Genomic DNA, 27,816 nt, shown 5'->3' with positions numbered 1-27,816 from the left:
AATTTGCATATCTAATTGGAATTAAGGATTTTTAGGGTGTGGCTAACCAGAGTCTGTTGGGCAGTTGGAGTAGAGCCACACAGTTTTTTGACCTCACTCTCTTTCCTTTTAAATTGTCGTTTCTTTATTTTTTATTTTTCATGGAAAGATAACCTTTGTACCGTTTTTATTATTATTTCTGAAGTAAACCATATTAAGAGGATCCAGTCCTTTTTCTTTTTTGGTTGTCGTTTTTTCGTCATCAAGTGGACCGAAGGGGAAAGACGGAGAGCGTCAAGCTTATGGCTCCTTTATTTAGGAAATAACATCGAGTATCTTCAGTCAGAGGCTTCTTCAGATTTACTGTAATGCAGACCGCTACCAACAGCCAATATACCATCTTTAATAACTCTCTAAAATTGAATTAATGAGCTACAATAATATTTAATTTCTCTTTGAGATTAATGAAGTAGGGCCTTTTTAATTGAATTGAATTTACAGATATTTATATGCCTTGTTATTTTATTTATTTATCTATCACTGAGGATACCACAGTAATTTTATTATGTTCTGTTCTGAAATATGTCAAAAAAAATCTATCCGATGAAAGATCCGTTTTTCAAGAGAAATATGACGTAAAATCTCGCGAGATTTCAAACTAATGGCGCTCAGGAGTTGAGTGACGTCTCTTTTGGGGATTGGTCCGTTTGTTGCAGTTTAAACGTTGACCGCGCAGCTGTTAATAACAGGTTGGGTATTGCTAACAACAAAGAACGGGCCGTAACGTTTTTTTCAGGTTTATTTTTCTTTTGATATTTCTTATTATTAATATTATGAGCTGGTTGAAACATCTGGTAATCTCTGGGATGTTTTTCTGGCCTTCTGTTTACGGATAATTTAAAACCTGAACAGAACTCCGGTGAAATTTCGTCCGATTTTAAATGTCTACAATTGACCTCCCAGCTGATACAACTCTGGATCTGCATCAGATGGTTTAAATCTTCAGCTATCGGGTGTTACCCTGTCGCGTGTTTCGTTTCCAGATTTTGTTTTCTTAGTGTTTATGTGAACGGAATTCCCCCCTCTTAGGACCGAGGAGTGATTGTTCGCAAAGATGATGGAGTCATGTTTTACTGGGATACCGAAGAAAGTCGGACCAGTGAAGCTGGAGGACATCAAAAGAAACCTGCTGGGTGAATTGGAGGCTGTGGAACCACAGGTATGTCCACCAGGCTTTTTGTGGTGATGAAGAGGACGCTAATGATAATGATGAAGATTGATGAAAATCACATTTCTCCTGGTTGAAAACGTTCATTCATAGACGGAGAACCTGCAAGTGTACCTTAGAGTTCGGCCTTTTACTCCAGCTGAAAGCGACAGCGGAGAGTCCCAGGTAACCACAGAAAACCACTGTCTGATTTAGCACCACCAGGCTTATTTAAAAGTGATGAATTGATTTTGAACTATTTTCTCAAGATAAATTTTATAATAAATGAAATAATTTGCTGATGAGCTGCATTTTACTGTCCCATCCGGCTCTGATATAAAGCAGTCGGTGTCTTTGCCTAGTGATAACCTGAGTTCTGTGCCTAAGCTTGACTTCAGCAGCTGTGTTTTCTGCTCTAGGCATGTGTCACCATTGAGGGTCCCAACTCTGTGGTTATCAGGGCTCCCAGGTTCTGTCAGCCGAATCGGCAGGGCGACAAGTCTCTCCCTCAGACGGCTCAGAGGTTCACCTTCACACAGGTGCCTGTGATGTCCCTATGCAGTGGAGTCAGGAGGTGTTTTGTATTCTTAATGTTGTCTTGTTTAGGTGTTTGACCCCGACGCCAGTCAGAGGACTGTGTTTGAAGGTTCAGTTCGTGGTTTGGTCCAGGATGCTCTGCAGGGAGGAAACTGTCTGGTGTTCACTTATGGAGTCACCAATGCTGGAAAAACCTTCACCTTCCTCGGTGAGCAATAGATTAAGCTGGCCAGACTTTCCATCGGTGTGTGTGTCTCACGTAGGGGTGCACCAATTTATAGGCCAGCCGATTTATCGGTGCCGATTTCCTTAATTTAGGGACATCAGTGATCAGCTGATTTTTACATATGAAGCTGATCTTGTCCACTAATCTTATCTACCTTGTCAAATGTGTAACTATCAACCACTGCCCTCTTTTGCTTTCCGGTGAGAAAGGTTTGACTTACAGACCAGCCCTCCAAGTTATGTCTGCACGTTTACAATTAACAATAGTGACCCCACTGTTGCCAACTCAACAACTTTCTTGGTATACTGAGCAACATTTTAGACAAAAAAAGTTGGTATCGGCCAAAATCGGAATCAGCAGATTAATCTTTTTAAAAGATTGATAATATGCAATCGGACAGAAAACTGCAATCGGTGCACTCCTAGTCTCACCCTCTGATCATGTGTCTGTCTCTTAGGGCCAGACCACAACTCCGGGCTGCTTCCCAGGTCTCTATCAGTCATCTTTAACAGCATAAAGGGTCATCAGTACAGCCGCAGTGATCTGAAGCCTCAGCGGTGCAGAGACTTCAGCAGACTTACCCCTGAACAGCAGGCAGCAGAGATCAGCACCAAGAAAAACCTGCTGAGGCTGCTGAAAGAGGTTGGACATGAGTTCTGTTATCATGACTCAGACTAAGCAGTAGGTTTGAGCAAGATGTGCTCATGTCTTTTTGTCTACAGAGCGACAAGAGTCTGACGACTGGGAAATCATCTTCACTTGAAGGTCAGTGTTTGAAACATATTTTGGATTATTCTACAAGATCCAAAATGCCTTAAAGGTTTCTTCCGGTGCCATGAAACAGCTACAGTAACCAGAGAGACTCTGCAGTTTTTTTAAATGTATCTATTACCTCATCTTGTGGAAGCGAAGTCACATCTGTTTCAGAGCCAGCAGAGTGTAACCTGTTTGTGTTTTTGTGTCCAGGCTCCTCCATCAGCAGCGATGGCAGCATGAGCAGCGTTGCTGAGGCAGACTCCTTCTGTCTGGACATTCCATCAACTGTTCGCTTCTCTGTTTGGGTCTCATTCTGTGAAATCTACAATGAGAACATCCATGATCTACTGGAACAGGTAGCAAACTGGTGTTAAGCTCATAGGTCACTGTAAAGTACACAAAGAAGCTGAGAAAGAAGAAGTTGAGAAAATGACTAAACTTTTCCAAATGAAAACAATAAATTCAGCATCTCATTAAAGTCATGTTCAGGCTTTCAGTGTGATTAGATTGCTGCTCTGCCTTCCAGTTTCCTTCCTAACTTTTGCATCTGTTGCATTATCTCTGTGTGAAATGTAATCTCAAGAAATGGCTTGGATGCAATATTTAAGTAGATGTTATGTTTCAAATGTGATATATTTATGTCTTGCATATTATAGTATTCTATTTTATGGGGGAATTTTTCAGCCATAATCCAAGAGCACACAAGTTCGTCTGAAAGCAGGATTTCATGTTTTTTGTTTGACAGGTGCAATGACGTATCAGCGCATTTAATCAATGCTAAACAGATTTTCAAGATTTCTTTGCTCTAAACCTTATTCAAACAGCTATTATAGCTACATTTACAACAAAATTAATTTTTTTACGTATTTTTGAATTGGATTAATACATGGTTCAGCATATTTAACTATTCTTAGTGGAGAAAACAGAATAGATTTGGAATAGAATGTTTTGATATTGGTGTATGATGAGCATTTTACAAAGCACACAACCAGTCATATTTTTTTAAATATATTATTTAGTAATATCAATACATATTTATATAAATACAAAATAATACAATCATAGAGAAACAAATATGATTAAACAATTATTAATACTGAATAATATGTACTAAATTACACATATTTATATTCACATGCGCATATACATAATGTCTATATAGGTTTTATTCATGTTTTCCAGCCGAGGAGTTGTAGCTTAAGAGAGATTCAGCATCTGAGATTCATCCGTGCTATGCAATGAGTTCGTTTCTCCTTTAAGACATTTCCCACTTCTTCCTCACATCATTGTCTTTATGAAACCTTCAAAACAAAAATGGGAGCTATCTTACTTTACACAGAGTGAAAGAATTACAAAATCTCAGTTAGCCTTCATAGCGGGTGCTGAACTCCGGTATTACACCTACTATTGCTAATATTAGCTGGCATTTTGCTAGTGGACATAAACGTAGCATAGTAATATTCTATTCACAAAATATAAACGGTAATATGTTCATCTTATTTGTGAAACGTTATCCCCGAGATATCACGTCAATAGTCCATTGATATGAACAAAAATATTCGGCAGTGCTGAGGCTTCTGCTGCAATCAATAGTAGACACACAGGCACACCTGCTTGAAGGAAACGAACGCAACCAGCACAACACTTCCATTCTATTTTCTGAGAGGTTTCTAGGTGACTGTGCCAAAAAGGCAGTTCCATGTTTCGTAAGCAAGCAGAGAGCCCGAGCAGAGACTAAGCGTGAGCGCGAGAAGAAGTTTTGAGTACAAACGTTACAAGTTTTGAGAAGAAAACTTGTAAAATAAAGTTTTCTACTTCATTTTGCTTTCAAAATGAAAATGTAAGCAAAATTATTACAAGTTTTGAGAACAAAAGACATGAAATCCTGTTTTCAAACTGAAATTTGTGCTCTTGTATTATGGCAGAAAATTCACTACTATTCATACTATTTGGCCAGATTGACTGACTCAACTGCTCCTAATGTCCACATGTGGAAAATGTGTTCTAATTGATACCATCATTGCAATTTTCAACAGTATAATTGGAATTAAATATCTTCTAGAGTTTGTGCGGCCCTAGATCTGTAAATGAATAAGTTTCTGTCTGGGGTTCTTGAGTTGGTTTAAATGTTTCACATTTTTTCATGCTGTTTTAACATGTGTGGAGACCAGACTGAGGCAATTTGAACTTCCAGACTGTGATGTCCTCCCAAAGTTTGGCTTAGGATCTGGATACAATTGGGGGAAAAAAGCATTTTATATTCCAAGTTTTAGTAGAGATAAAAAAAATAATGCTTACAAATTAAACAAACATGTACATTTACTGCTAATTATGTTTGTTATTGTGCTCTAATTTATTGTAATTCATGTCTGCTCAACCAGTTTGGGTCACCAGTCTCCTCCAGTCTTTTTTCTTTTCTTTTTTTTGTGGTTAGAACATAACTGACGATGTCATTGTGTGTGACGTTCAGGTTCCCAGTGGACAACACAAGAGAACGGTGCTACGTCTGTCCCAGGACATTAAAGGGAACGCCTTCATAAAAGGTATTAATGATTCCAGATAAACCTAGAATCTGATGATCCAGCTGCTGATGTTTTTAATCTATAATTTATCAACACAGATGGATTAATCTGATGGACTATTTAACTAGTGAATATATGCTTTGGGACCTTAGCTATGATCTGTTTAAATGTTTAATACAAATCGTGAAAGGGGAGAAGAATCCTTATAATCCCCTCAGCATGCTGAATAGTTTGACTGCAGGAGTTCTGAGTTGGAAGTTGGTTGCAGGCAAACATGCTGACTTTCTAGGGAGCTTCAAACCTCACAATTCTGGTTAAATCTTTCAGTTTTTCTCTTTACTCCTGCTTTCAGTCAGGAATAAAGATTACACACAAGCTTTTATTGATGACCTCTCACACCCCTGCACATCATCCTTTTGTTTTTGAAGCTGTCGTTTGGTCAGTGTTCCTAGTGCTGACCGCTGCTTTCTGTACAGACCTGCGTTGGATCCAGGTGAACAACTCAGAAGAGGCGAACAAAGTAATGAAGATCGGGAAGAGGAACCAGAGTCTATCTTCTACCAGACTGAACCATCTGTCTAGCAGAAGGTCAGCGTGACTCCAGTGTTTACTGCAGCATGCATAGATGTGAATGCTAACCTGGAGCGTTTATTGTTTCTGCAGCCACAGCATCTTCTCCATCAGGATCCTCCGGATTGATGATGTTGGAGTTCCTAGAGTCCTCGGCATCAGCGAGTGAGTCGTCCTCCCTTCGCTCCGTTCCAGAGGTATTGTTCCCGGTTTGACTTGTGTTCTCTGTTCAGGCTGGCTCTTTGCGACCTGGCTGGCTCGGAACGCTGTTCTCGCACCCACAACACCGGAGCACGCCTAAAAGAGGCGGGAAACATCAACAGCTCCCTGCTGACGCTGGGGAAGTGCATCAACGCCATGAAGCTCAACCAGAACGCCAAGTACGATCCCAGTATTTTATGCTGTTCTGATGTCACTGCACTGCAGCACAGCAGCTTCAGTCTGATATTTCCATGCAGGTTCCAGCATCACATTCCCTTCAGGGAGTCTAAACTCACCCACTTCCTGCAGTTCTTTTTCTGTGTTTCTGGCCGCGTGTCCATGGTGGTCAACATAAACCAGAACTCCTCCTGTTTTGACGAGACGCTCAACGTCCTCAAGTTCTCCGCCCTGGCTCAGAAGGTGCCACTCCCACTACTGCACACCCTCTTCATACAATATAAACAAGTTGCCGTCATCTGCAACTTGTCATATGACCTTATTAGGATTCTTTATAATAATACTACAGCTAGTAATAATAAAAATGCAAGACATAGCATAACAATACCATGTTGTGGCACTAAGGTAATGTTTCGAGGAATGACTCTTCATCAGAATAATTAGCTTTATATATTTTTATATCTTTTTATGTGGTTTAGATTTGTAGTTGTATTTTAGATCGACTATATCCTGCCATGTTTTTGACATAACTTGAATTTCTTTAAGTGGTACTCCCACAATCTCCACACGTTTAAGACACGTGCATTGTCTGAGCAGCACTTCCCCTCACTTGTCCAGGTGGTGATGGTTACCTCCCAGCCCCTTGCCCTGGACAACAGTGCCTGCCACAAGTCAGCGATGGAGTTGTCTCTCATCATCGATGAAGCCGACCAGCGCAGAAACATGCTGAACCAGGGCAGGAGGAGCTCGCTTGTTGCCTGGGAGACAAGCCTGGAAGATGTCCTGGAGGCTGAAGACAGTGAGGAGTGGGAGGAAGAGAGTGTGACGGAGGGAACAGTGCTGGAGGCTGGAGGGGAGGAGGATGGGGACCAGACTATGGAGGAGGAAGTGGTGAAGGTGAGTTTCCTTCAGCTACTGCTTGTTCAGTTTTGGGTAATGGTTGAGGTTTGGGCTGCATTTTATGGTTTGGCACAAAAGGATGGACTAAATATTGTTAGAAATACAAACTTGTGTTTGTGTGTCTCTGTCTGATCAGGAGGCTGCACTCCGTTTGGTTCTGGAGGCTCAAATCAGAGAAGAAGTCAGCTCTGAGTTCATGGAGCTGTTCAACAAGATGGAGAAAGACTACAGGTGAGGCTACCTCTGATCGCCTGCTGCTGCTGGTGAGGTCCTGTTATAATGCAGCTCTTCTCTTTGGCAGCGAGCGTCTGGAGAAGGAGAGGGAGATCTTGGAGGAGCGTGCTGAGAAGAGGGTGGAGATCCTAAAAAATCTCGTCAGTAAAACAGTCGACCTGACCACATCCAGCAATGATGGCTGCATGGTGAGAAAACTGACGAACTGCATTGCATTCTGCAGGATTTCATTGGGGCGAGGTTTACTTTCAGCAGGTGAAAATTTTATCAGAGAACAAATGACTGCAGAAGAAGAGCATATTTGAAGTTATGATTAAAAACACCTTTAGCCTCTGCAGGTTCAATCAGCTGGAGGTTAATTACACTAGCGTGTCTGTCAGGAGTGTTTAAATGTTGTGTTCTGATGAATTCCTCTTAGAATTAATAGCCAAGATCCTCTGATCAGGCTTTTACTGACAGACTGCCAGTTTCCTTTGAGGACTCACCTACAGATTCAGATTTTTCTCCCTGAGGACTAAAGCACAACAAGAGTCGTTTGTAGAAGCTATGTTTATATTCAGTAAGAAACTCTGACCATGAAAGGAAAAACCTGTTGCAAGTGAAACGATAAGACACAATTAAAAATCTCACAGGAAATAAAGAAACTCTGTGATCATCCTACTGATGGATCATAGCTTTTAACTTGTATCTGACAGGGTTTCTCCCAGAAATCTTGCTAAGTGTGAATATACCAGTGATCCCTAAACCCCGGGCCGTGGACCGGTACCGTTCGTGGACCAATTTTTACCGCCGCACAAGAGATAATGAAATATTTCCATTTTATGTATTATATGAGTCTGGAGGATATTTTTTTTTGAAAATCTTTTAACCGGATTCTATCGGTTACGTGTTGCGTGCCAACATTGAGCCCACAAGCAACAAAATGAGTAAGAAACAGATCGGATGTCTTTGGAAAGTTTCTTTGCGAAGGGAAATGGCCCAGAGAAGAGAGGAGAATGGATTTATCCCGGTAGGTTATTCCCACATTCCAAGCCCTGTTTGCATGTTAAGGTGACCGGCTCACTAATGAGGGAATTAAGCTTCAAACTGCTTACCAGGCACCCTGTGCATAAGCAACACTTCGGGTGTCATTGTCTCTCATCACACCTATTAGTCGTTATCGTGAGTTAAAATTTTCACGAAAGTAAAATGTTCGTTTTTGTGGCGCATGTATATATTATTTTGAAGGGATATGTAAACGTTACCATAGCAACCAGAGTCAGAGAGCGTTAGGGCAGTGGTCGAGACGAGATAATAGGAGTGGAGCTTGTGAGTCTTAAGTCTGGTTCTCACGGCACGATTTAAGAATTGTCGGCCGATTTTTCCAAACTTCTGTGACCACACACGACACGAGCCGATAAAAGTACAACAGGTTCGATCGGTTCGTGTGTCCAGCCACACGGCCGGAGCAACACACCGCACAAGAACCGATTCCACTCAGGAACATCCCGGTTCCAGAAGAAAATTCCGTAAAACCACCAACATACGTGAATTTAGAATAAACAAACACGGATGACCATATAGAAGCAGTAGTGATAGTTTGTGGACTCATTTTAAATGATAAAAGACGTAACAGAAAGAAAAGGCGTTTGATAAAAGACAGCGGGATCAGCCGCTCTATTTGCTGCACTATGATTTGGAGGTGAGTTATGTTTTTTCGTAGTTAACTTTTTTTTTTTGTTTTTTTTTACCCCTCCAGGGGGTCTTTTGTGGGCTCTAGTGTCCCTTATGTGATAGTAGGCTGACAGGAAACGGGGAAGGAGAGGGGGGAAGACATGCGGCAAATGTCGTCGGGTCCGGGAGTCGAACCCGCGACGGCCGCGTCGAGGACTCAAGGCCTCCAAATACGGGACGCGCTAACCGCTACACGCCCCGTAGTTAACATTTTTAACTGAATAAACATAACCACATATAATAAATATATATAAAAATGACCTTTACATATAGTAAACATTTCCACATATCACCTCCGATGTCCACCGGACTCTCAGTTGCGCCATGTTTGGGATTCCCCTCGGTGCTTACCTCACTGCGCTTTCTGATTGGCTGCTTGTCGCATTCAACTGGCTGTCTTTCTCTCTCCCAGTCAGGGAAAACCCCACAGGCTGCGATAATCGGGCCAAGACGACGTTGAATATGCCCGATTTTAGACTGGGCAAATTCAGCATACCACCAATAACACACCACACACTGCAGGATGTTGTAAGATTGTCGTAAAGGGAAAATCGGGGCCAAAAGAAAAGGCTTTAGCGGGAACACCAACTTGCAGAAGCATTAGATGACGGTTCCTCCTGCCCCCACCCACCCATTCGGGCTGCAGCAAAATTGCCAAGTCTTGACCGGTCTGTGGTAATAAAAAGGTTGGGGACCACTGGAATATACAATAACTTTCTCCAGCTGAACAGAAAACAAAACTAAAGTTCCGGGTTTCCCAGGCGCACCAAGGCAGGGTGCCTGGGTTTTATATTAAAAGATGTTAAGTTGACAGGAAATGTAAAATATTGCTTGGTAATTGTGTTAGTGGAAGACATTGCAGACAATACTTAAACCTTGTGTTGTAGTCAAGACAACCTAACCCGAGACAAAGACCAGAGTGTATCGAGTCCGAGACAAGACCAAGACCTTTAGGGTCCGAGACCAAGACCGAGGGAAGTTGAGACAGAGTCAAGACAAAGACCGGGCTACATGACACGATAAAATGTGAAATATGATCAAAATTGCTTCTCAAATTGATCTGAAATATTCACATTCTCATAAAAACATCTAGATATTAAATACTTAGAGCTGAAATAAATGTAACCAATATTATTATCAATTCAAACTCTTTGTTCTGCTTTGCTTCCATCTCTGTGTTACAATCCACGGAGGTCTCGTGCCACCCCTAAAAAGATAACCCCCTGGGCGGTTGCCCATATCGCTCATGTCTGAAACTACCACTGTCTACGTACATAGCAAGTAAGGCAATGCCCTGTAAACAACGCCCAACTATGAACACTGACCAAGGAGCAAGCAAGAATTAACCAAGCACAAGGCGCGCACTGTGACTGTTCTCACCCTCTCTCCCGCTGCGTGAAGCCAGGCAGCATACAGTGCTGTAATGTCTGCCACATGACAGGTGACAAAAACCATCTAAGACCAATGAGCGTTCTCTGCTTGCTTTTCTGTTCTTGTGTTTTATTTATTCCCTAATTAAATAAATATCAACGTATATAATTAAATTAAATAATAATAGCTAGTGCAGTGTACGCAGAGCATTACAGGAACAAAGAACAGCTCTCAGTGAGGCTCCAGTCCTAACTTCTTAGTAAAATGCCGTCCAGAAAATTCGGATCGTTCATGAATCTCACATCACTATAATTGCAGACATTGGCCACAGCGTTGTCCCATACATGCAACACGTCAGTCAACACCTCTGCACAATAATTCAGCGTAGTGAGTGACAGCTTTTTTCATCACAAATGCAACATATGTGTCTCTGTACATCTAGCTAACCCTAACATCACATCCCCAGAGCTTATCTTTCTTTGAGCTTCTTTTCTAAGTGACGAAAAAAGTTAGACATAGTCCCACCGTCTGTGAAAGCGAAGCGCTGCTGAATTAGCTGTTGCCATCGGATTACTGAGGATTTATGTAGCGCAATTCTATTACTGATGATTAGACAAATATCTGCCGCTTTTTTGTTTCTGTAAAAGCAACTCAAGTTTATTGTTCTTTAATTGTGCTTCTAAGTCACAAATAGTCCTAAATGTTATTAATGCACATAACACTTGCTAGTAAAGAACAAATTATTTTTTTATTTCTATGTGTTTGACATCATTGGAAAGCTTAGTCTCCACACTTTCACAATGTGTAAATAACTCAAAATGTCCAAGTAGAATTGTTCATGGCTTTGCCGTGGCCAGTCACATTTGCCAAACAGCACTACTCTTATTAGGATGAACAAAGAAAACAATACGTGAGTTAAGAGACTAATATTTTCATTTCAGGTTGCATCATATATTAAGATGTTTTATCGTGGGGGCAATTTCAGGTTAGGTGGTCTGTGAGGTTTTGTTAAATGGTTAAGTGGTCCTCAGCCTGAAAACGTTTGAGAAACACTGGTTTAGTTTTAAAGGAACTCAGTGTTTTAGCTGTTTTGCAGTTTTCTGGAAGTTTGTTCCAGATTTGTGGTGCATATAAGCTGAATGCTGCTTCTCCATTTTTGGTTCTGGTTCGGTGATGCAGAGTAGAACCTGAACCAGAAGACTTGAGAGGTCTGGAAGGTTGATACAACAACAGCAGATCTGTAATGTATTGTGGTTTTAAGCCATTCAGTGATTTATAAACTAACAGTAAACTCTATTCTCTCAATGTAAGGACTTTAGAATTGAGCCAGTCTTCCTGGTTTTAGTGAGGTAGCCAACAGCAGTGTTCTGGATCAGCTGCAGCTTTCTGATTGAATTATTATTACAATTTGTTTTAGGCAGACCTCCACTGTTGCAGTAATAAATGCAACAGAATAAAGATAAACACATGGATGAGTTTTTCTACATTTTGCTGGCATGTTATTCCTTTAATTCTGGAAATGTTCTTCAGGTGATAGAAAGCTGACTTTGTAGGGTAGCAGAGAGCGATGTGGAGGCTGTGTCCAGTGCGTACTTAAGCATGATTGACAGCCCTAATCTGATTGGTTGTTTCTGATTGACTCTGTATTTCTACAGTTATTAATGGGAGTACTAAAAAGAAGGTGGAAAAGCTAGGTTTTTATTTATTATTTTTTGACGGATTATTTGTCTCATAACATTCTCTCACAAACTACATGGTGACAGTCTTAACAAATATGTAAAAAACATTCTTATAAAGTTACATACTGCAGCTTTAACCTTCCTTAGGGATTTTAATTCCTAAACTTATGTATCATTACAGTTTGTGTCGGGGGGTAGCAGAGTTTAGTCTGATGTGGAGCAGGTAACATGGAGCCTCGGTGTTGACCAGTTTTTCTTCTGATTGGTTGTCAGGAGGCAGCGGATTTGGGGGTAATCATAAGCTCCATGACTGAAGACCTGAAGAAGATCAGAGACGATGCTCAGAGCGTCCAACATTGTCTGTTTGAACAGACACACGCTGCAGGTACACACATACTCCGCAGACAATACAGATCCATGCAAATGTGCACATCAGATTTAAACGCATCTAAAAGAAATTCCAGCTCCTCTGTGGGGAGCATTTTATTGTATTTTTCTGAAAAAGGCTAGCTACCAGGACTGGAAAACTGTTGATCTATACCGCGTTAACATACTGGAAGGAAACAAAAAGACATGAGAACTGAACCATTAATTTAGAACTGGACTGTTTTACATTTACACGACAGACTGTCTTGGATAAATTCCTCATGATTTTATTTTTTGTGCTGCTTTATGCCTGCAGAGTTGGAGGCGCTGCGGTTAGAGAAGCTGCAGTCTCATGAGCAGTTGCAGGAAGCCATGAAGGTAAGTGTTGAGACAGAGATTGACTTTGTGAACTCTGGTGTAGAGATCATGTGGAATGAAATGCGTATTGACAGCAGTGTCGTCTCTGAGTTTTAAAAAAAAATAAGTGTTCTCTGTAGAACTTCTGCAGCTGATTGCAAAATAACTCCTAAAGTGCTCATTACTTTTTCTACTTCCTGCAACTGTCAATACGCTAGCCCAGGACATACTGGGGCTGTCAGTAAGAAAATCTAAAATCATTGGGGTCAGCAGCCTAAGTAAGGAGACCCAGACTTCGCTCTCCCCAGCCACTTGTTCCTGGTCCTCCGGGGGAATCTCAAGGCGTTTCCAGGCCACCTGGGAAACATAGTCCCTCCAGCGTGTCTGGGTCTTCCCCTGGTGGGACGTGCCCGGAACACCTCACCACGGAGGCGTCCAGGTGGCATCCTAACCAGATGCCCGAGCCACCTCAACTGGCTCCTCTCGACGTGAAGGAGAAGCGGCTCTGCTGAGTCCCTCCTGTATATGTGAGCTTCTTACCCTATCTCTAAGGGAGAGTCCAGACACCCTACGGAGAAAACTAATTTTGGCCACTTGTATATGTGACTTCGTTCTTTCGGTCATGACCCATAGCTCATGGTCATAGATGAGGGTGGGAATGTAGATCGACCGGTAAATCAAGAGCTTTGCTTTTTGACTCAGCTCTCTCTTCACCACGACAGACCAGTACAGCACCCGCTTCACTGCAGACGCTGCACTAATCCGTCTGTCAATTTCCCCTCTCCATTTTTCCCTCATTCGTGAACAAGATCCTGAGATACTTAGAACTCCTCCACTGGTGGCAAGACATTCTCCCCGCCCCGGAGAAGGCACTCTATTCTTTTCCGGCTCATTTACATTTATGCATTTATTTATATAGCTATGAATTTTTATTTTATTTATTGAGATGATAAAAGAAAGAACCTTGAACACATTGATAAATGATAAACAAATTTTGCATGTCATTCAACACATTCTCTCTCTCGGTTTTCCTATCCAGGGTGTCAGACACATACAGAGACACACCCCCACACACAAATAATACACATGCACCATAAAGTATAGGCGGTAATGTTAGCTAGTGGGTTAGATCAGCGGTCCTCAACCTTTTTAGTCGTGCGGACCAGTCAGCCCCTCGCAATTTTGCTGCGGACGGGGGGAGGGGTATCAAGTCTGATGCTGTTGTTCGGGAGGGGGGCGCGCAGTACACCGATGTTGTTTTGTTACTCATTCTGCTGCAAGTTGGCTCAATTTTGACGTGCAAGACGTAACCAGTAAAATCCGGTTTAGGATTTTTAAAATAAAAGATCCGGAAGTAGTTCATTATTTCTTGCGCAGCCTGGTACCAATTGGTCCGCGGATCGTTACTGGTCCGCGGCCCAGTGGTTGGGGACCACTGGGTTAGATAACTAGTGTTGGCTAACTTTGAAGTAGGCTAATATGTTAATTTGTGACAATAACACTATCACAGTACTCATGATTGACATGCACACGCACATTTGTGAGGTAAAAAATAAAGATAATACTTATATGTAAGAGTTCTTGCTGTGTAAAATATTAGTACTCAGGAGTGACACTTTGGACTTTTTGTGTATGGTTCACAAAAAATGTTTTCCTGATATTCACAGTTGGTAAGAAACAAAGATTCCTATTTAATTCCACAGGAAATGAATGCGGGTCATTTTTGACTCACTCACGGAAGAAAGGGGTAGTAATATAAAACATGCTATTTCTTAAAATGTATAAAAGGTAAGTTAAAAATTTGAATTGCATATCAGTATAACATATTTTTTGAGGAATACCTGGAATATGAAGTGAAGAAAACATTTCATTACTAAGATATTGCAAAAAGATGACCTCACTGGGTCAAAAATGACTCACTTATGCATCAGAGGGTTAAAACAGCTCTAGAAATACGAGTGTCCCTTTTTCACCTCCATTTTTCCATATCAGTTGTGCTGCTGATCAGGACTCACCATCCCTCCATTCATCCAGGATTCACCTATGCATGTGTGGTACCATTCCAACCATTCTGTCAGTTTCCTCTTTCTGCTTTGATTTTATCCCCCTGTCCCTCAGACACACACTCACACACATAGAAGTATGGGTTAAGCTTCAGGTGAGTTCACCAGGTGCAGAGAAGAGTTAAACTGCACGTTGTTACTCTGCTTACAGTTTGACCCCATGCAGGAGATTCTACTCCCTCTGTTAGTTTTAACAAGATAACAGTGGTCTCTGTTCTTATTTAAGTGGTAGAACTGTGTTGGCTTTCATCAGAGTCTGGAGCAGCAGCAGCAAAGGTTCTTAGAACTGTCAGAAATCTGTGAGCAGAGAGAGGACATCATCAGTAAACTCCAGGAAGACCTGAGGAACGCCACACAAGACATAAACACTGTGCTACAACCTCCTCTGACTATTTTCTGTCAGACTTGATGCCTCTGATGCTCCTGTTTCCTAACGTCTGAGACAATGTTGCTGTCTTTCAGAGACCGGCCACCTGTACCTGTGGGAGGAGGACCAGAGAGAATCAGAGAGCAGGGGAGGAGAACAAGGAGAGCTGTAAGCGCCAACGTGATGACGCAGAGGGACAGGGAGGAGGAGCAGCCAAGAAGAGAGGTTTGAATGTTTTCCTCTGATCATGATCATGTTTCCTCTGAAAAACCCTGAGAGGTTCATCCATTCCAGTCACTGCATATGTTACCTTAGAACAGTGGTTCCCAAAGATTTTCGTCTGGGCCCCCCTAGTGGTTCCCAAAGATTTTCTGGGCCCCCCTATGGATTACAATAACCCCCCCAAGAAAAAAAAATCAACTGGACACACATCGTTCAACCAGACATAAACCTATACACATTTTTTTTTAACTCCACTGAAGTTTATTTCCCTCTTCATGTTGCAACAAAACACACTACAAACATCTTTACAGTTAAACACTTTTGTGTAACTGTTTTTCTTTTGTTTTTTTTCCTTCATTCATCCATACCGCTTCCCGCGCACCCCACACTTTGAGAACCACTGCCTTAGAAAGCCTCTGTTTAACATCATCATTGTCTGTATGAACTAATATTCTCCCCACTGGTGTGCAGTTATCTCTGCAGATTCTGTACATAAAACATGAGCTTTATGTTTGATGGCTCAAGTTTCATCATCTTAAAAAATCCTGAGCTTCTTGGTTGCCTTTTTTTTGTAAATAAATATGAAATAAATAATTAAAACCAAAGATCAGATGATAGCTTTCCTCTGTGCGCAGACAGACATATGAAGTGGTTTATGTGGTTTCTCCTTTCAGTAGTCCTGGAAGAAGAAATCTGGAGGCTGCAGGAGGAAAATGACAAGAAAGATGAGAACATCAGTGAGCTGAGGAGGGGGCTGGAGGAGCTGAAGAATGACAACTTGGAGTTGGAAAAGAAGATTCAGGAGCTGACAGGTGAGAGCTAAATGTTCTTCTAGACCAGGGGTCGGCAACCAATGGCTTCGGAGCCATGTGTGGCTCTTTCATCCTTCTGTTGTGGCTCCCAGTGACTTTGGGAAATAGAATATTTTATTAAAATTAAATCATTAAAAAATTATAAATTAAAATCATTTTAAAATAAATTTCTAAATCTGAAGATTATGGTAAACTTGTAACATTAAAACAAAAAGTTTTAAACATTTTTAGCACCCAAAATATACGTCATGTCCACCGATGTGCGACGGGTATTCCTGGCAAACCCCACATGTCTGGCAGACCGCATTTTTTTAGCGCACTGATTTATTGACTTTTTGATCCTTGCCTGGAAGATACATCATGAATAAATCCAAGAAAAGGAAACATTCTGATGATGGCAGAACATTTAATGCTACGTGGACAGATCATTTTGCTTTCACCGCTGATGAAACTGGTTCACCAGTCTGCTTAATATGTGGCGAAAGACTGGCAAACAACAAGAAGTCAAATGTTGAAAGACATTTCAAGAGCAAACACTCTGTCTTTGCTAAAAAAAAATATCCCGAAGGAGAGGAGAGAAAAAAGGCCGTTTCGGAGCTGATGCGAAAGGCTGAAGCGTACGGAGCCCCCTAGGGGGCATGGGAATTTTTTTTCTTTTACGTTACTTCGCAAAACTTTTGCGTTACCTCGCAATACTGTACTGGTCAGTTATGCAGCATAATTGAATACTGTAAGCCTTTTTTACGGTGGGCGCCGTACTTTATGCTTTAATATTAGGTTACGTGAGGTTTTTCCATGAATGTTAGTATCTTTTTGGGAAATATCTGAAGTTTTATATTTTTCTTTAGGATAGAAAGGCACCACAAACCTACGATATAAAAAGAAACCTTCCGTAAGTAAGTAGGAAAGAAATAAAAATACATCCTAATTTGGACTATTTCGGAGTTATTATCACGGGTAATAAATCATCTGACAGTTTTGATTGTGTCTCTGTTGTGTTCGTAGTCTGAATGGTTTAAAGAGCTGCTTTCAGTGCCGCTCCATCTTAGCCTTAACAGATATAAACATACAGTAATAAATCGATTTTCAATCAGTGTTTTGCACCAAACAGTTAATAATAATAAACACGTTTTCACTGAGGCTCTGTAAGAGCCATATGAATGAAATAAGTAATTATTGATATGACAGGAGCAGGTGACTTTGACGCTCAGGTGTGTCGACGTGGGAGTGACGTCACCAGGTGATACACCACGATACTGGCTTTGTGTGTATTAGGAAGCGGTGAGCGGGGCGGTCAGTCCTTGCAAAGTTTGGAGCATGATCATCAAAATGGAATAAATCGATAATTGTGACAGAACAAAGAAGAGGTTTGGAGTTGATTGATACACGGACAGATGAGATTCCCCGAGTTAACCCAGTGCGGCCCTTTACCATCATTAGTTTGTCGTGTTTTTAATGATAAAAACTTGTTAATAATAAAAACTTGTTAATAATAAAAATTGTTTGGTGCAAAAAACTGATTGAAAATTGATTTATTTTTTCCTGCATGTTTATGTCTGTTAAGGCTAAGATGGAGCGGCACTGAAACTAGCTCTTTAAACCATTCAGACTACGAACACAACAGAGACACAATCAAAACTGTCAGATGATTTATTACCTGCGATAATAACTCCGAAATAGTCCAAATTAGGATGTATTTTTATTTCTTTCCTACTTACGGAAGGTTTCTGTTTATATCGTAGGTTTGTGGTGCCTTTCTATCCTAAAGAAAGATATAAAACTTCTATTTCCCAAAAAGATACTAACATTCATGGAAAAACCTTACATAACCATTAAAGCATAAAGTACGGTCACCTATGGAATTTTGCAGAGGTAATGCATTTCAATCAGGTGTGCCGCATGTTACATGCTCACATTTGCTTCCGTCTCCTGATTGTTTATTTTTATTTTGGCACCTTTGACGGTTCACTGGTGTTGGGGCGGGGCACAGTCAGCTGAGCCAGCCCAAGTGTTTTTAGCTGGGCTGGTGGTGCACCCGAGACTGATGAGTGATGCGTGGTGTGTTTGAAACTGCTGCAGCAGTGGAGTTTTTGTTAAGAAAAATAACTGAAAGTACGGTGCCCCAAGATTCTGGAAGGAAAAAAGAGTATCTTCACTTCAACCGAGAGGATGTTTTGGCTGGGATGAAGTATGTTTTCTTTTGTTTTGATTTAAAAAAAACCAGAAATGGCTGGACGCTAAAGGATTTTAGCACCAGGAAGTTTGCATGCCTGCTTAGACCAACCACCAACGAAATCACAATCACAAGTTTTTAGGAAAAGAGAAAAACTATATATCTATTAAGAAGAAAAAAACAGAGCGTCTGTTTTTTTCTCGCGTGGGCTTGCCCTTCTGAATGTCAGCTGGTTGAGGAACACTGATCAGACATCTAAGGTAAGCCCCTACCACACTGTGTGTTCTGTCAGGTGCCTGTTTTTTTTTTTTTTCTCTCTTTTTGTTTACATCAATACGTACCTATTGTTGTAGCCCTACTCTCCCGTAACCAGTCAAAAGAAGACGAATGAGCAAGGGTGAGAGTAGCGGTATGTAACACGCAGCAGAGATGCATCTAAAACATGACAACCAGGTTCAGAAACCTTAGCTTGGTAAAACCAGCCCCTTGTCCCACACTTTGCTTCCTCTACAGGGTGTGGACTCTCAGTTATTGACAAACCATTGCTTTCTGGAGGTGTGGACTCTGTTGAAGTTTGAAATTTTACCAAATCACTAATGTTTGTTTGTGACGTTTGTAATGTGCCAGTTTGATGCTCTGAAGCTTCAATAATCCAATAGGATTATCAGCTTATTGGCACATGTGGCCACTATGCCCTTCACAGAGAGCATAGTGGAGTATGCTCTCTTCATCCTCCACTATGAAGTAAGAAGTGCCATTCCAAACGAGTCATATTAAAGACTTAATTATAAGATATAGTATTTCTGTTCCTTGGCTAAAAACTCACTCGAATTTAAAATCCTCCTCAAATATCACACTAAGGTTTCTCAGTGGAGAAAAGTGGAATACGGACACAGAGGAGCAGGGAAATGGTAAGGGCGACCGTGCCTAAACCAACCTTAATTTAACTACTCCATGATCTTGTCTCTCTCTCCTCTTCCTAAAGATCTGGACAAGTGTCTGAACTGTGGCTCTGTGCTTTCGTCTCTGGAGGTGGAGCAGAAGGAGACAGCCAGGCTACAGAAGGAGAACAAAGCTCTTGTGAACGGCATCTTCCAGTTGCAGAATGAGGTGCTGCTCCTTATCCTCCTCTTTCTCTTCCTCCTCCTCTGGTTGGTTTTTATTTCATCTGTTGATGATCATGCTGGTTCCCCAGGTGACTGCCCTGCAGATGCAGCTCAAACAGCAGACTGACACATGCAACAGCCAGTCAAAGCGCCTAGACTTGACTAAGTCGCGCCTTCAGTATTTGGAGAACCAATTAGAGGAGAGTTCTTGCTCAATTAAGAGTCTCACAGAAGAAGTGATCTGTCTGAGACAAGAAGTCAAGGTCATTCCTCTTATTTTATGAGTGGATCATGTTGTTGTTGTTGGAAACCTCCTGATGACCCACTGACTGATTCAACAGCAGGAGGAACAGAGCAGCATCAATGTGGTTGCCATGGAAGAGCTGAAGAAGAAGAGTGAAGTGGCAGAGCAGAGGTCTGCTCACATCTCCCAACAGATGGAAGAGCTGCAGCAAGAGAAAAGGCAGCTGGAGGAGCAGCTGGCTCTCAGGTGATCAGCACAACCTCCAGCCATCTGCATGGCAACCTTCTGACCTCTGTTTGACCTTCTGTGACCTCTGCTCTTTCAGCAACAGCAGCTGTGTGGAGCTCAGGCAGGAGCTGGAAAATCAAAGAACAGAATTGAGCCTGCAACTGCAGAATCAAAGGGCAGAACTGGAGTCAGAGGGTGGAGCTCTGCAGCACAGACTGGAGGATGAGGTGGCAGGTAAGGGGAAGTAGGGGGAGGTGGAAAGACATGGATGTGTTGATGGTTACAGTCTGAATGATACCTGGACACTCAGACAGAAACACTGAGGACAGATTAGAACCGACCCGAGTGATAGGAGCGGCTCTGATTGGCCGATACTTGTCCTCTTCTTTAGAACTGCAGCGAGTCATGCTGGAGAAGGAGCAACTACTGGAGGACAGACGACAGCAGGCAGAGACTCTGAGGCGAGGTAACGCACACAGCTTCACCGTCACATGACCCTCATCGAGCTCTGCCCCCAGGATCCACACTTCAACTACAATTGTTTCTGTCACTGGCTAGCAGATTTCCTCCAGATGTGAAGATATTAAAATGCCCGATTCAATCCCAGATCCATAAAGTGCCTTGCTCAGCGGCAGTCGAACCTACAACTTTCAGATTGCAAAACTACTTTTCCTACTATGTCACAGCAGCTATACAGGTATTAATGAATAAATTTAGTCCAATCAGATATTTTTGGTTGGTGCAGTAAAATCAATCTTTATTCAGTCAGAAAGTTGTGGGTTGGATTCCTCTTTCCTTTTGATACATGCCAATGTGCCCTTGGCCAAGGCACAAACCCCAAGTTGCCTACTGATGTGCTTATTAGTGCGTTAATATTTGTGATTGAATGAACTTGGCACTAGTTTAAAGAGCTTTGATTGGTTATAAAAATACTTGGTAATGCAAGAGTAAAAACTGACATTGTTTTTTTTTTTTTTTTGTTCAAAGTAAAAGAACAACAACAATAAAACAAAAATATTGTGTTTTGCTTTCAGGGTAGCAGATGCTTTTGCTGCTCATAAACCCCAAACTAGTTTCCCATGACAACCATCTATTCACTCACCAACGTGGTGATTTACAGTATATTGAGTAAAATTGTGAATAAGTGGCCATAAAGCTTCAGCTTTCTGACCACATTACTTTCACTTCAATATTCAAAATTCAAACCTTACTGTGCGGGTTATCAGAAGGTGGCTTACTTTTTCGGATACAGCTTTAACTCTCCAGAACAAATGGTTTTATTAAGCTCTGAACCATTAATAATGCAGATTTATGTGCCAGCTTCACCTAAAACATCTGGTGGACTGGTGTGATGTAAATCATCTAATCCTGAATGTCAACAAAACAAGAGAAATGGTTGATTTCAGGAAAAATCTGCCAAGTCACACACCCCTCCTGATCTGGAGCAGATCAGGAACATTACATTCCTTTGGATACAGATCACTGACACTTTGACCTGGTCCCTCCAAACTTTTTACATCTGCCATCCTCACCACTTTCTATAGAAGGACAATAGAGAATATACTGACCACAGCAACATGTCTGTATGGTTTGGAGCATGCAACGCTGCTGACTGGAACGTGTAGAGAAAGTGGTAAGGACAGCTGAGACTAGAATCATCAGGACTTAGCTTCCTTCCATTCTTGAAGGAAGCTGCCTGTTCAGGGCTCGGACAGGCAATGAGGACAATTTTAAGACACCGTCTACCCTCAGCATGGTTTGTTCTCTCTGCTGCCCTCTGGGAAAAGGTTCAGCAGCTTCAAATGCAGAACAACCAAATTTCACAACAGCTTCATGGCATAAGACTACTACACTGCAACTAATTGAATCATTTATTGTATATTTGTATATTGATACTTTTATTATTACTTATTTTTATTATTATTGGAGCCCTGCAACAAAATTTCTTTCAATGTGTACATTTTTTATATGTACAATTGAATGACAAAAAACTTTCTATGAAACATACAGAAATCTAATCTCCATGTTTTATTCAGTGTCAGGAACTGGTTTCTGTTTGTCTTCACTCTAAGAGCTCCAGTGTCTGAAGGAGAAACTGCACAGGAGGGTTGAAGAGGAGGAGAAGGAGAATCAGAGTGGGAGGAGACTGCATGGGAGAAGGAGAAAGGAGCAGAGGGAGAATCTGCACAGAGATTCTCAGGTAAGGTTGTCTACCTCAACCAGAGAAGAACCAGGTCTGCTGATCATGCACACACCATCAAACCTAACCAACAAAGAGCAACCATGTTCCAGAAGCCATGGGTGCTCTGGAAATCAGCAGGAAAACGGACTGATCATAAAGTCGTGACTTTTAGGATATTTATTTTTACTCCAAAACAGTTTGTTCTGCCTTGACTGCAGAGTTCTGTTCAGGCATGATATTTTTCTGCTCTTGATCAAAAACAAGCTTAACACTTTTTTCAGCATTCAACTTCTGCTGCTTTTTAAAATGTTTAAATAATGAGCTGAGCCTCCATGGGGCGAGCTCATTTCATTAAGCTTAATGTTTGTCTTCTGCCACACTTTGACATGTTTGCTGCATCTTTCAAACAAAACTCTGCAGGAATCCTGCTGCTGTGATCATGTGTCAGTCTGTTGGTGACGCAGCTCCAGACACTTAGGAAACTTTTTTTTTCTGCAGGACTTTTGTGCTTCCCCTTTGCGGTCTACCATGACTGACAGGAAGAAGCTCTCCAAGACAGTGAAGAGGAAAAGGAAGAGCAGTGAGGTAGAGGTAAGCTGTGGTCTGTTTAAGTGTGTGGTAGCAGAGCTGAAGTTGGAGGCTGCAGTCATGTCTTCCATGTCTGTTTCTCAGGGTTTGGTGTTCAGTGAGAACAAGAGGAACAGAGTAAAAGAGAAAGCTTGCAGCAACAAACTAGTAGGGGACCTCTGCTAACAGGTATATCTCAGAGCACTTGTCTGCCCCAGGTTTTCATCTGTTTTTTTCTGTGCTGCAGGAGGATGGCATGCTGCAGAAGATTGAAGAACGGATCCAGAACTCTCCATCCATCCTCCACAGCAAAGGTTTGTTCCTATAGAAAGATTTACGTACCTTAAAGTTTCAGGATTATATGACCTTGTTCACTTCAGATCTGGTTCTCTAGATGAATTAACATGACAAACAAACATGGTTATAAGGTGAAGTTAATGAAACTCGCTGCGTTACCTCAGACATTTGTTGAGGCATTTTTGCCTGACTAGCCAACAGTTCTAAGTCAAGAAGTCGATAAATATAATACAGTCATGACTTAAAATATACATCAGGTGTCTGAAGTTATTTTTGGGAATCCACAGAGAAACTGACATTGGAGCCTGAGGGTCTGAGGAGAGCTAAATTGTTCTGCAAAAAAATAAATAAATATTGTGTTTCATACCAACCTATAAAAGAACTTTGAAGTGGAAGTGGGAGATTTTTTTATGTTTCATCTTCAATATCCCATTGGCTATTTCTTCTTCTTCTTTTCCCATCTTCCAAGTATTTGACCAGAAATGTTTTCTGTCATTGTTCTTCTCGGCTTATTGTTTTTGGGAATTTTGCAATTACCAACAGCAAGTGAGCAATTGCGCAATAGTATGTATGTGAACAGAACCTGATCACGTTATGTCAGGCTGTGTATGAATATTTTTACCACATGCCTGAAAAGTTGCTGCTTTACAAACTTGAATGAAAACAGATTTGTAGCCACAACTCATATTTATTGTTTTGGTCTCTGCTTGACGCATTAATCTTTGATTTAACCACTAAACATACGATGTAATGATGACAAAAACCTTCATACAGACGAACATGTTGTCATTATACTGTTGATCACTGTTGTATTCAGATGATCATGAGGTTGGCTGCAGGCATTTATTTATCTTTGACATTTTCCCAGACTGTTAGAGTTTTGTTAATAGAATAAACTTTATTCTGTGCTCTAAGTTCTCTGGTAAAGCGTGTCTTAACTAGATGTTCTGTTAAGTTGCACAAAATTCGAGACCAAACTTCAGCTTTAAAAGAGAACAAACACAGCTTTAATTAACATTTGCAAATGGAGAAAACATACAAAGCTCACATCTCAGTGAGAATCGGATGAGTTCTGACTTGGGGCTGAACGTCCCCTCATTTACATAGGATACATCACACATTACTTAGTCACACCCCCTGGCTCAAGTGTCAGGTAAAAATCTATACGTTACTTATCTGTACGTTTCAGTGGAGCAGAGTTGCATACACATTCACAGCTCAACGTAAGGCGTTTTTCCAAAAAGCCTCTCTGCTGATTTCTAAACAGATACTAGAAACTGAATTTCTACAATCTACGCTTATCACCTTAGCCATGTCTCACATTTCTAACTGCTGAACACCCTGTTCTTCACTGATTTGAGGAGGGTCAGAAGAGCATATATCCTGTTGAGCTGCAACTGAGTGCAAACCTTTAATAAAAACATCATAAAGTGTACATTCAAATCTATTTAAACTTTGCTACTAAATTTTTCCTTCACAGTTCCTCACTGACAACTTTTAATAATATTTTTCTGATTATTTTAACCTCATCTCTAAGACTGCAGCATATTTGTAATGATAAACCCTGACAACTTTGTCAGAGGTTCAATTCCTCCAGGTAAGGGGCATTTACTACGGGACAATTTGCTGACCAAACTGCTGATTGGCCAGTTACTGACAATCCACTGGACTGAGTGGCAGGTGGCCTTATGTTAATTTTAACCTGGATGTTCTCAGAATATCTTAACTTCTAGTTGTATTTGGTTTGTACAGCAAAGGGCTCTAGGTTAAAGGTCAGCTTTACCATCATCCGAGTGTTTCATCTGATTCTTTGGTTTACATTTTGGATGGAAACATGTGTTCTGAAGGTTTGTATTTGGGCGCTTCAGACTCTGGATCCACATGCTGGCCTGAACTCAGTCTGCTACTCGGGTCCAGATCGATGGTCTCAGTTGTCTGAAATATTTTTGAACATTTGCAATAACCGTTTCCTGATTATGTTTGACGGAATTGATGGGTACGATGCTGGAAGCATCAATCTTTAATGAGTAAAATTTGCTCAGAACTGATTTCAGGTGAAGTAGTGATTCTGGGACATGAACACCAGTTTTCTGTCCCTACAGCTGATCCTGCCTCATTCATGGAGGCCATCACCATTTCAACCAGACCCCGGCGAGGACGAAAGAAGCTGTTTAAGCTGAATGTCTCATCTCAGCTGCTGGACTCTCCGCACAGCGTGAGTCCTTTTTTTCAGTGTTGACTCCTATCAAGAAGTAATTCAGTTCAAACCATTAAAACTGAACTATTTCCTGTTTATAGTTCAGCACCTAAGCATTCTGAGCTGATATCAGTCTTAATATGAACTAGTTTACATTAATTTACAAATATTTTCATGAAATAGTTTTTAATAAAAAGATATTGATGGTATGGGTGAGTCACTGTATAAGCCTGTCATTGGCAGCCTGTCGTTTCCAAGGGTATTTCCATTTGTTTAATCTTCTACTCCTTTGACAAGAAAACAAAGAAAAGCCAATTTTGCTGTGGCTGAATAAAATTGGTGCTATTTTAGCTGTACTGAACTCTACAATTGTGAGACTTGGAAGTGGCTAAGTTCATAATTCTGCAACTTTGGTGCATGTGTATGCTGTATCTGAAAACTCCCACTCCCTGTGCACAGCAGGTTCTGCAACAGGAACGTAAACCAGGTGTAGCATGGGGTGGGGACCTTCATTGCCTTTAAAAATGGAGCAGACTATGATAAAGTTTAACACTGGAGGAGTGGTATACAGCAACAAGGCTCCACAGACAGACAGATGAACTTGTGCACACTGAAAACACTTCAGTCACCATGCTCTCACCTTTTGAGGAGAAATGTTACAACTCTTTTCTGTAGAGGTTGAAGTTTGTCCTAATCTTAGTTTATAGTTGAATGGCATTCATTTCGTAACTCTTGCTATGGAGGTTTTCTTTTGTAGTGTGTAGGGGTCCCATTTATACAGTAAAGAATTGTGTGGGATTTAATGATAAAAGTGTATGTATGACCAATATAAACTCAGATTTATAAAACTATGCGCATGCACATCAACAAGCAATTTCTCTTTATGAATCACAGCTGCATAAGGTCGTGCCTTAAGTTCTGCCCTCTACAAACCCACATTAAAGCAGAAATGGTCAAGTCAAAAGCTCCTTGTGAATTTTAAGGCGTAATTAAATGTGCCAGCTCATCATGTTATTTCATGATGTACAACAGCAACCACTAAGAAAAACAAAAGGAAAAAAGCTACTGCCCCCTGATGATCATAGGGGGAAGTGCATTATCACATCAGGCCTGAAATGTTTGAATTTCCTTCGTAATTTTCCCATTTGTCAGGTCTTCCAGCAATGTCACTGATATTGATGAGTGTGATGAATGCGCACACTTGTATGTACTTCATAAATAACAGCAGTGTTATTTATGTTTCCACTGGTGAGTGTGATGAATGTATCAGCTGTTTTGAAAGCTTATAATAAATTTAATATGTAGTTTTAGATTGAGTGAAATCAAATGCCTGAGAGGAATCATGAAGAAGTGTGGCTTCAGTTTCCCATCTCACATCTTTTTCCCGGTCAAGTTACGTATGACACATGTTTTATAGATCACAACCTTTGCGTGGAAGGTGACATAAACAAGTTCCAGGCCCTGTTTTGTGTGCATGCCAGCTTTACAAATGAGAGCCTTGGTCTAATATTAATTTGTATTTTGTCAGGTGCCAGGTGGAAATGAGGAAGACAAGGAGAGCGATCACCTGATCATCAGAAGACATCTGCGCTCCAACTGTAGAAAGTGACCTGTGCTGCCGGGTTCTGATTAACCACTAAACTGTATCTGAAAACCCCCACTCCCTGTGCACAGCAGGTTCTGCAACAGGAACATATGGACTTATGCTTGATATGAAAATTGATAGCTGTAAGTGATGCAACTATGCTCAGAACCAGTTATAGTAAGAAGATCTGAGAGGACAGATGTCATTCTGGCATTTGTGATTAAATCAGAAACACTCTAATGAGACTTTGTTAATTGAAAACAGCTAGATCAAATGCCAGGAGACAATCCAGACTGAAGGTAAGTCAGAAGGGTGAAAACATTAATCAGGGTGATGTGATATTTTTGTCACCAGAATATCATCTTAATGTCCAGGAGGACCCAATGCTTCCTCTGCATCATGTTTCTAAAGGTGGCCGATAAGGCCCACAAACTGAGCTTCTCTACAGAAATCTGATTAAATTGTCAACAATGACAAGCCCTCTCTGGTTTCTGCTCCTCTCACCAGATTTAGTTTTTCCTCAGATTCTGAGTCTGACCTCTGTTGACTCTAGCAGACAGAAACCAAACACCTGCTGGGTTGTAGGAAGAACAATAAGACCAAAAAGTGTCAATGTTTTCCTTTAGTTTTCATGAGTCAAAATAAATTTGGCTTAAGGTTCTGACACCATTTAAAATCTCTTGGAGTAAAATATTGATGTGATATTATCAGCTAAATCCTCTGACTGATTTCAGGTTGATTCTGATTTTACATGAAGGAACCTTTGGTGCAGAATGGATTTTTTTAAAATATATTTTTTAAGTGAAACCCTTAAAGACATCCTAGGGTTTATTTTGTTGATGTAAAGGTGAAACAGGTTGGCCATGTTTCAGTTATTTTTTGTAATAAAATTTTTAATACCTGAAATGTTGGCTGTTTAATGTTGGGATAGTAGGTCAAATTCTTAATTTGAGACATTTTAAAAACAACTAGACTTTA

General features: G+C 41.0%; 1 protein-coding gene across 4 annotated transcripts; it reads left to right on the top strand.

The window, feature by feature from the left end:
• The first annotated feature begins 648 nt into the window (after window positions 1-648).
• On the top strand, window positions 649-27,744 carry LOC114151461 (kinesin-like protein KIF20A). 4 transcript variants are annotated; one of them, XM_028028680.1, is made up of 31 exons: window positions 649-728; window positions 1,069-1,198; window positions 1,301-1,372; window positions 1,606-1,725; window positions 1,793-1,931; window positions 2,407-2,591; window positions 2,672-2,714; window positions 2,916-3,061; window positions 5,176-5,248; window positions 5,704-5,815; window positions 5,891-5,962; window positions 6,031-6,177; window positions 6,256-6,418; window positions 6,794-7,072; window positions 7,212-7,306; window positions 7,377-7,497; window positions 12,346-12,457; window positions 12,755-12,816; window positions 15,321-15,450; window positions 16,122-16,259; window positions 19,418-19,542; window positions 19,628-19,801; window positions 19,880-20,028; window positions 20,108-20,244; window positions 20,402-20,476; window positions 22,083-22,210; window positions 22,691-22,783; window positions 22,865-22,927; window positions 23,007-23,073; window positions 25,159-25,271; window positions 26,782-27,744. In XM_028028680.1, the coding sequence occupies exons 2-31, from the start codon at window positions 1,094-1,096 to the stop codon at window positions 26,860-26,862; spliced, it is 3,519 nt and encodes a 1,172-aa protein (XP_027884481.1). In that variant the 5' UTR covers window positions 649-728; window positions 1,069-1,093; the 3' UTR covers window positions 26,863-27,744. The 4 variants fall into 4 exon arrangements, with proteins under 4 accessions (XP_027884481.1, XP_027884483.1, XP_027884482.1 ...); XM_028028678.1 differs by having other exon boundaries at window positions 704-775; XM_028028682.1 differs by having other exon boundaries at window positions 702-1,198; window positions 16,125-16,259.
• The last annotated feature ends 72 nt before the right edge of the window (window positions 27,745-27,816 follow it).

This window comes from Xiphophorus couchianus, chromosome 9 (genome assembly GCF_001444195.1).
Source record: "Xiphophorus couchianus chromosome 9, X_couchianus-1.0, whole genome shotgun sequence".
Taxonomy (NCBI): domain Eukaryota; kingdom Metazoa; phylum Chordata; class Actinopteri; order Cyprinodontiformes; family Poeciliidae; genus Xiphophorus; species Xiphophorus couchianus.
Note: the sequence above shows the minus strand (reverse complement) of the source record. Positions and strands in the feature narration are given on the sequence as shown.

Bases quoted from the DNA above. Each gene is read 5' to 3' on its own strand.
- LOC114151461 (XM_028028680.1), top strand. From the start codon at position 1,094: ATGATGGAGTCATGTTTTACTGGGATACCGAAGAAAGTCGGACCAGTG. The intron at 6,178-6,255 runs GTACGATCCCAG...ATTTCCATGCAG, and splicing joins AAGCTCAACCAGAACGCCAA to GTTCCAGCATCACATTCCCT. The intron at 7,073-7,211 runs GTGAGTTTCCTT...CTGTCTGATCAG, and splicing joins TGGAGGAGGAAGTGGTGAAG to GAGGCTGCACTCCGTTTGGT.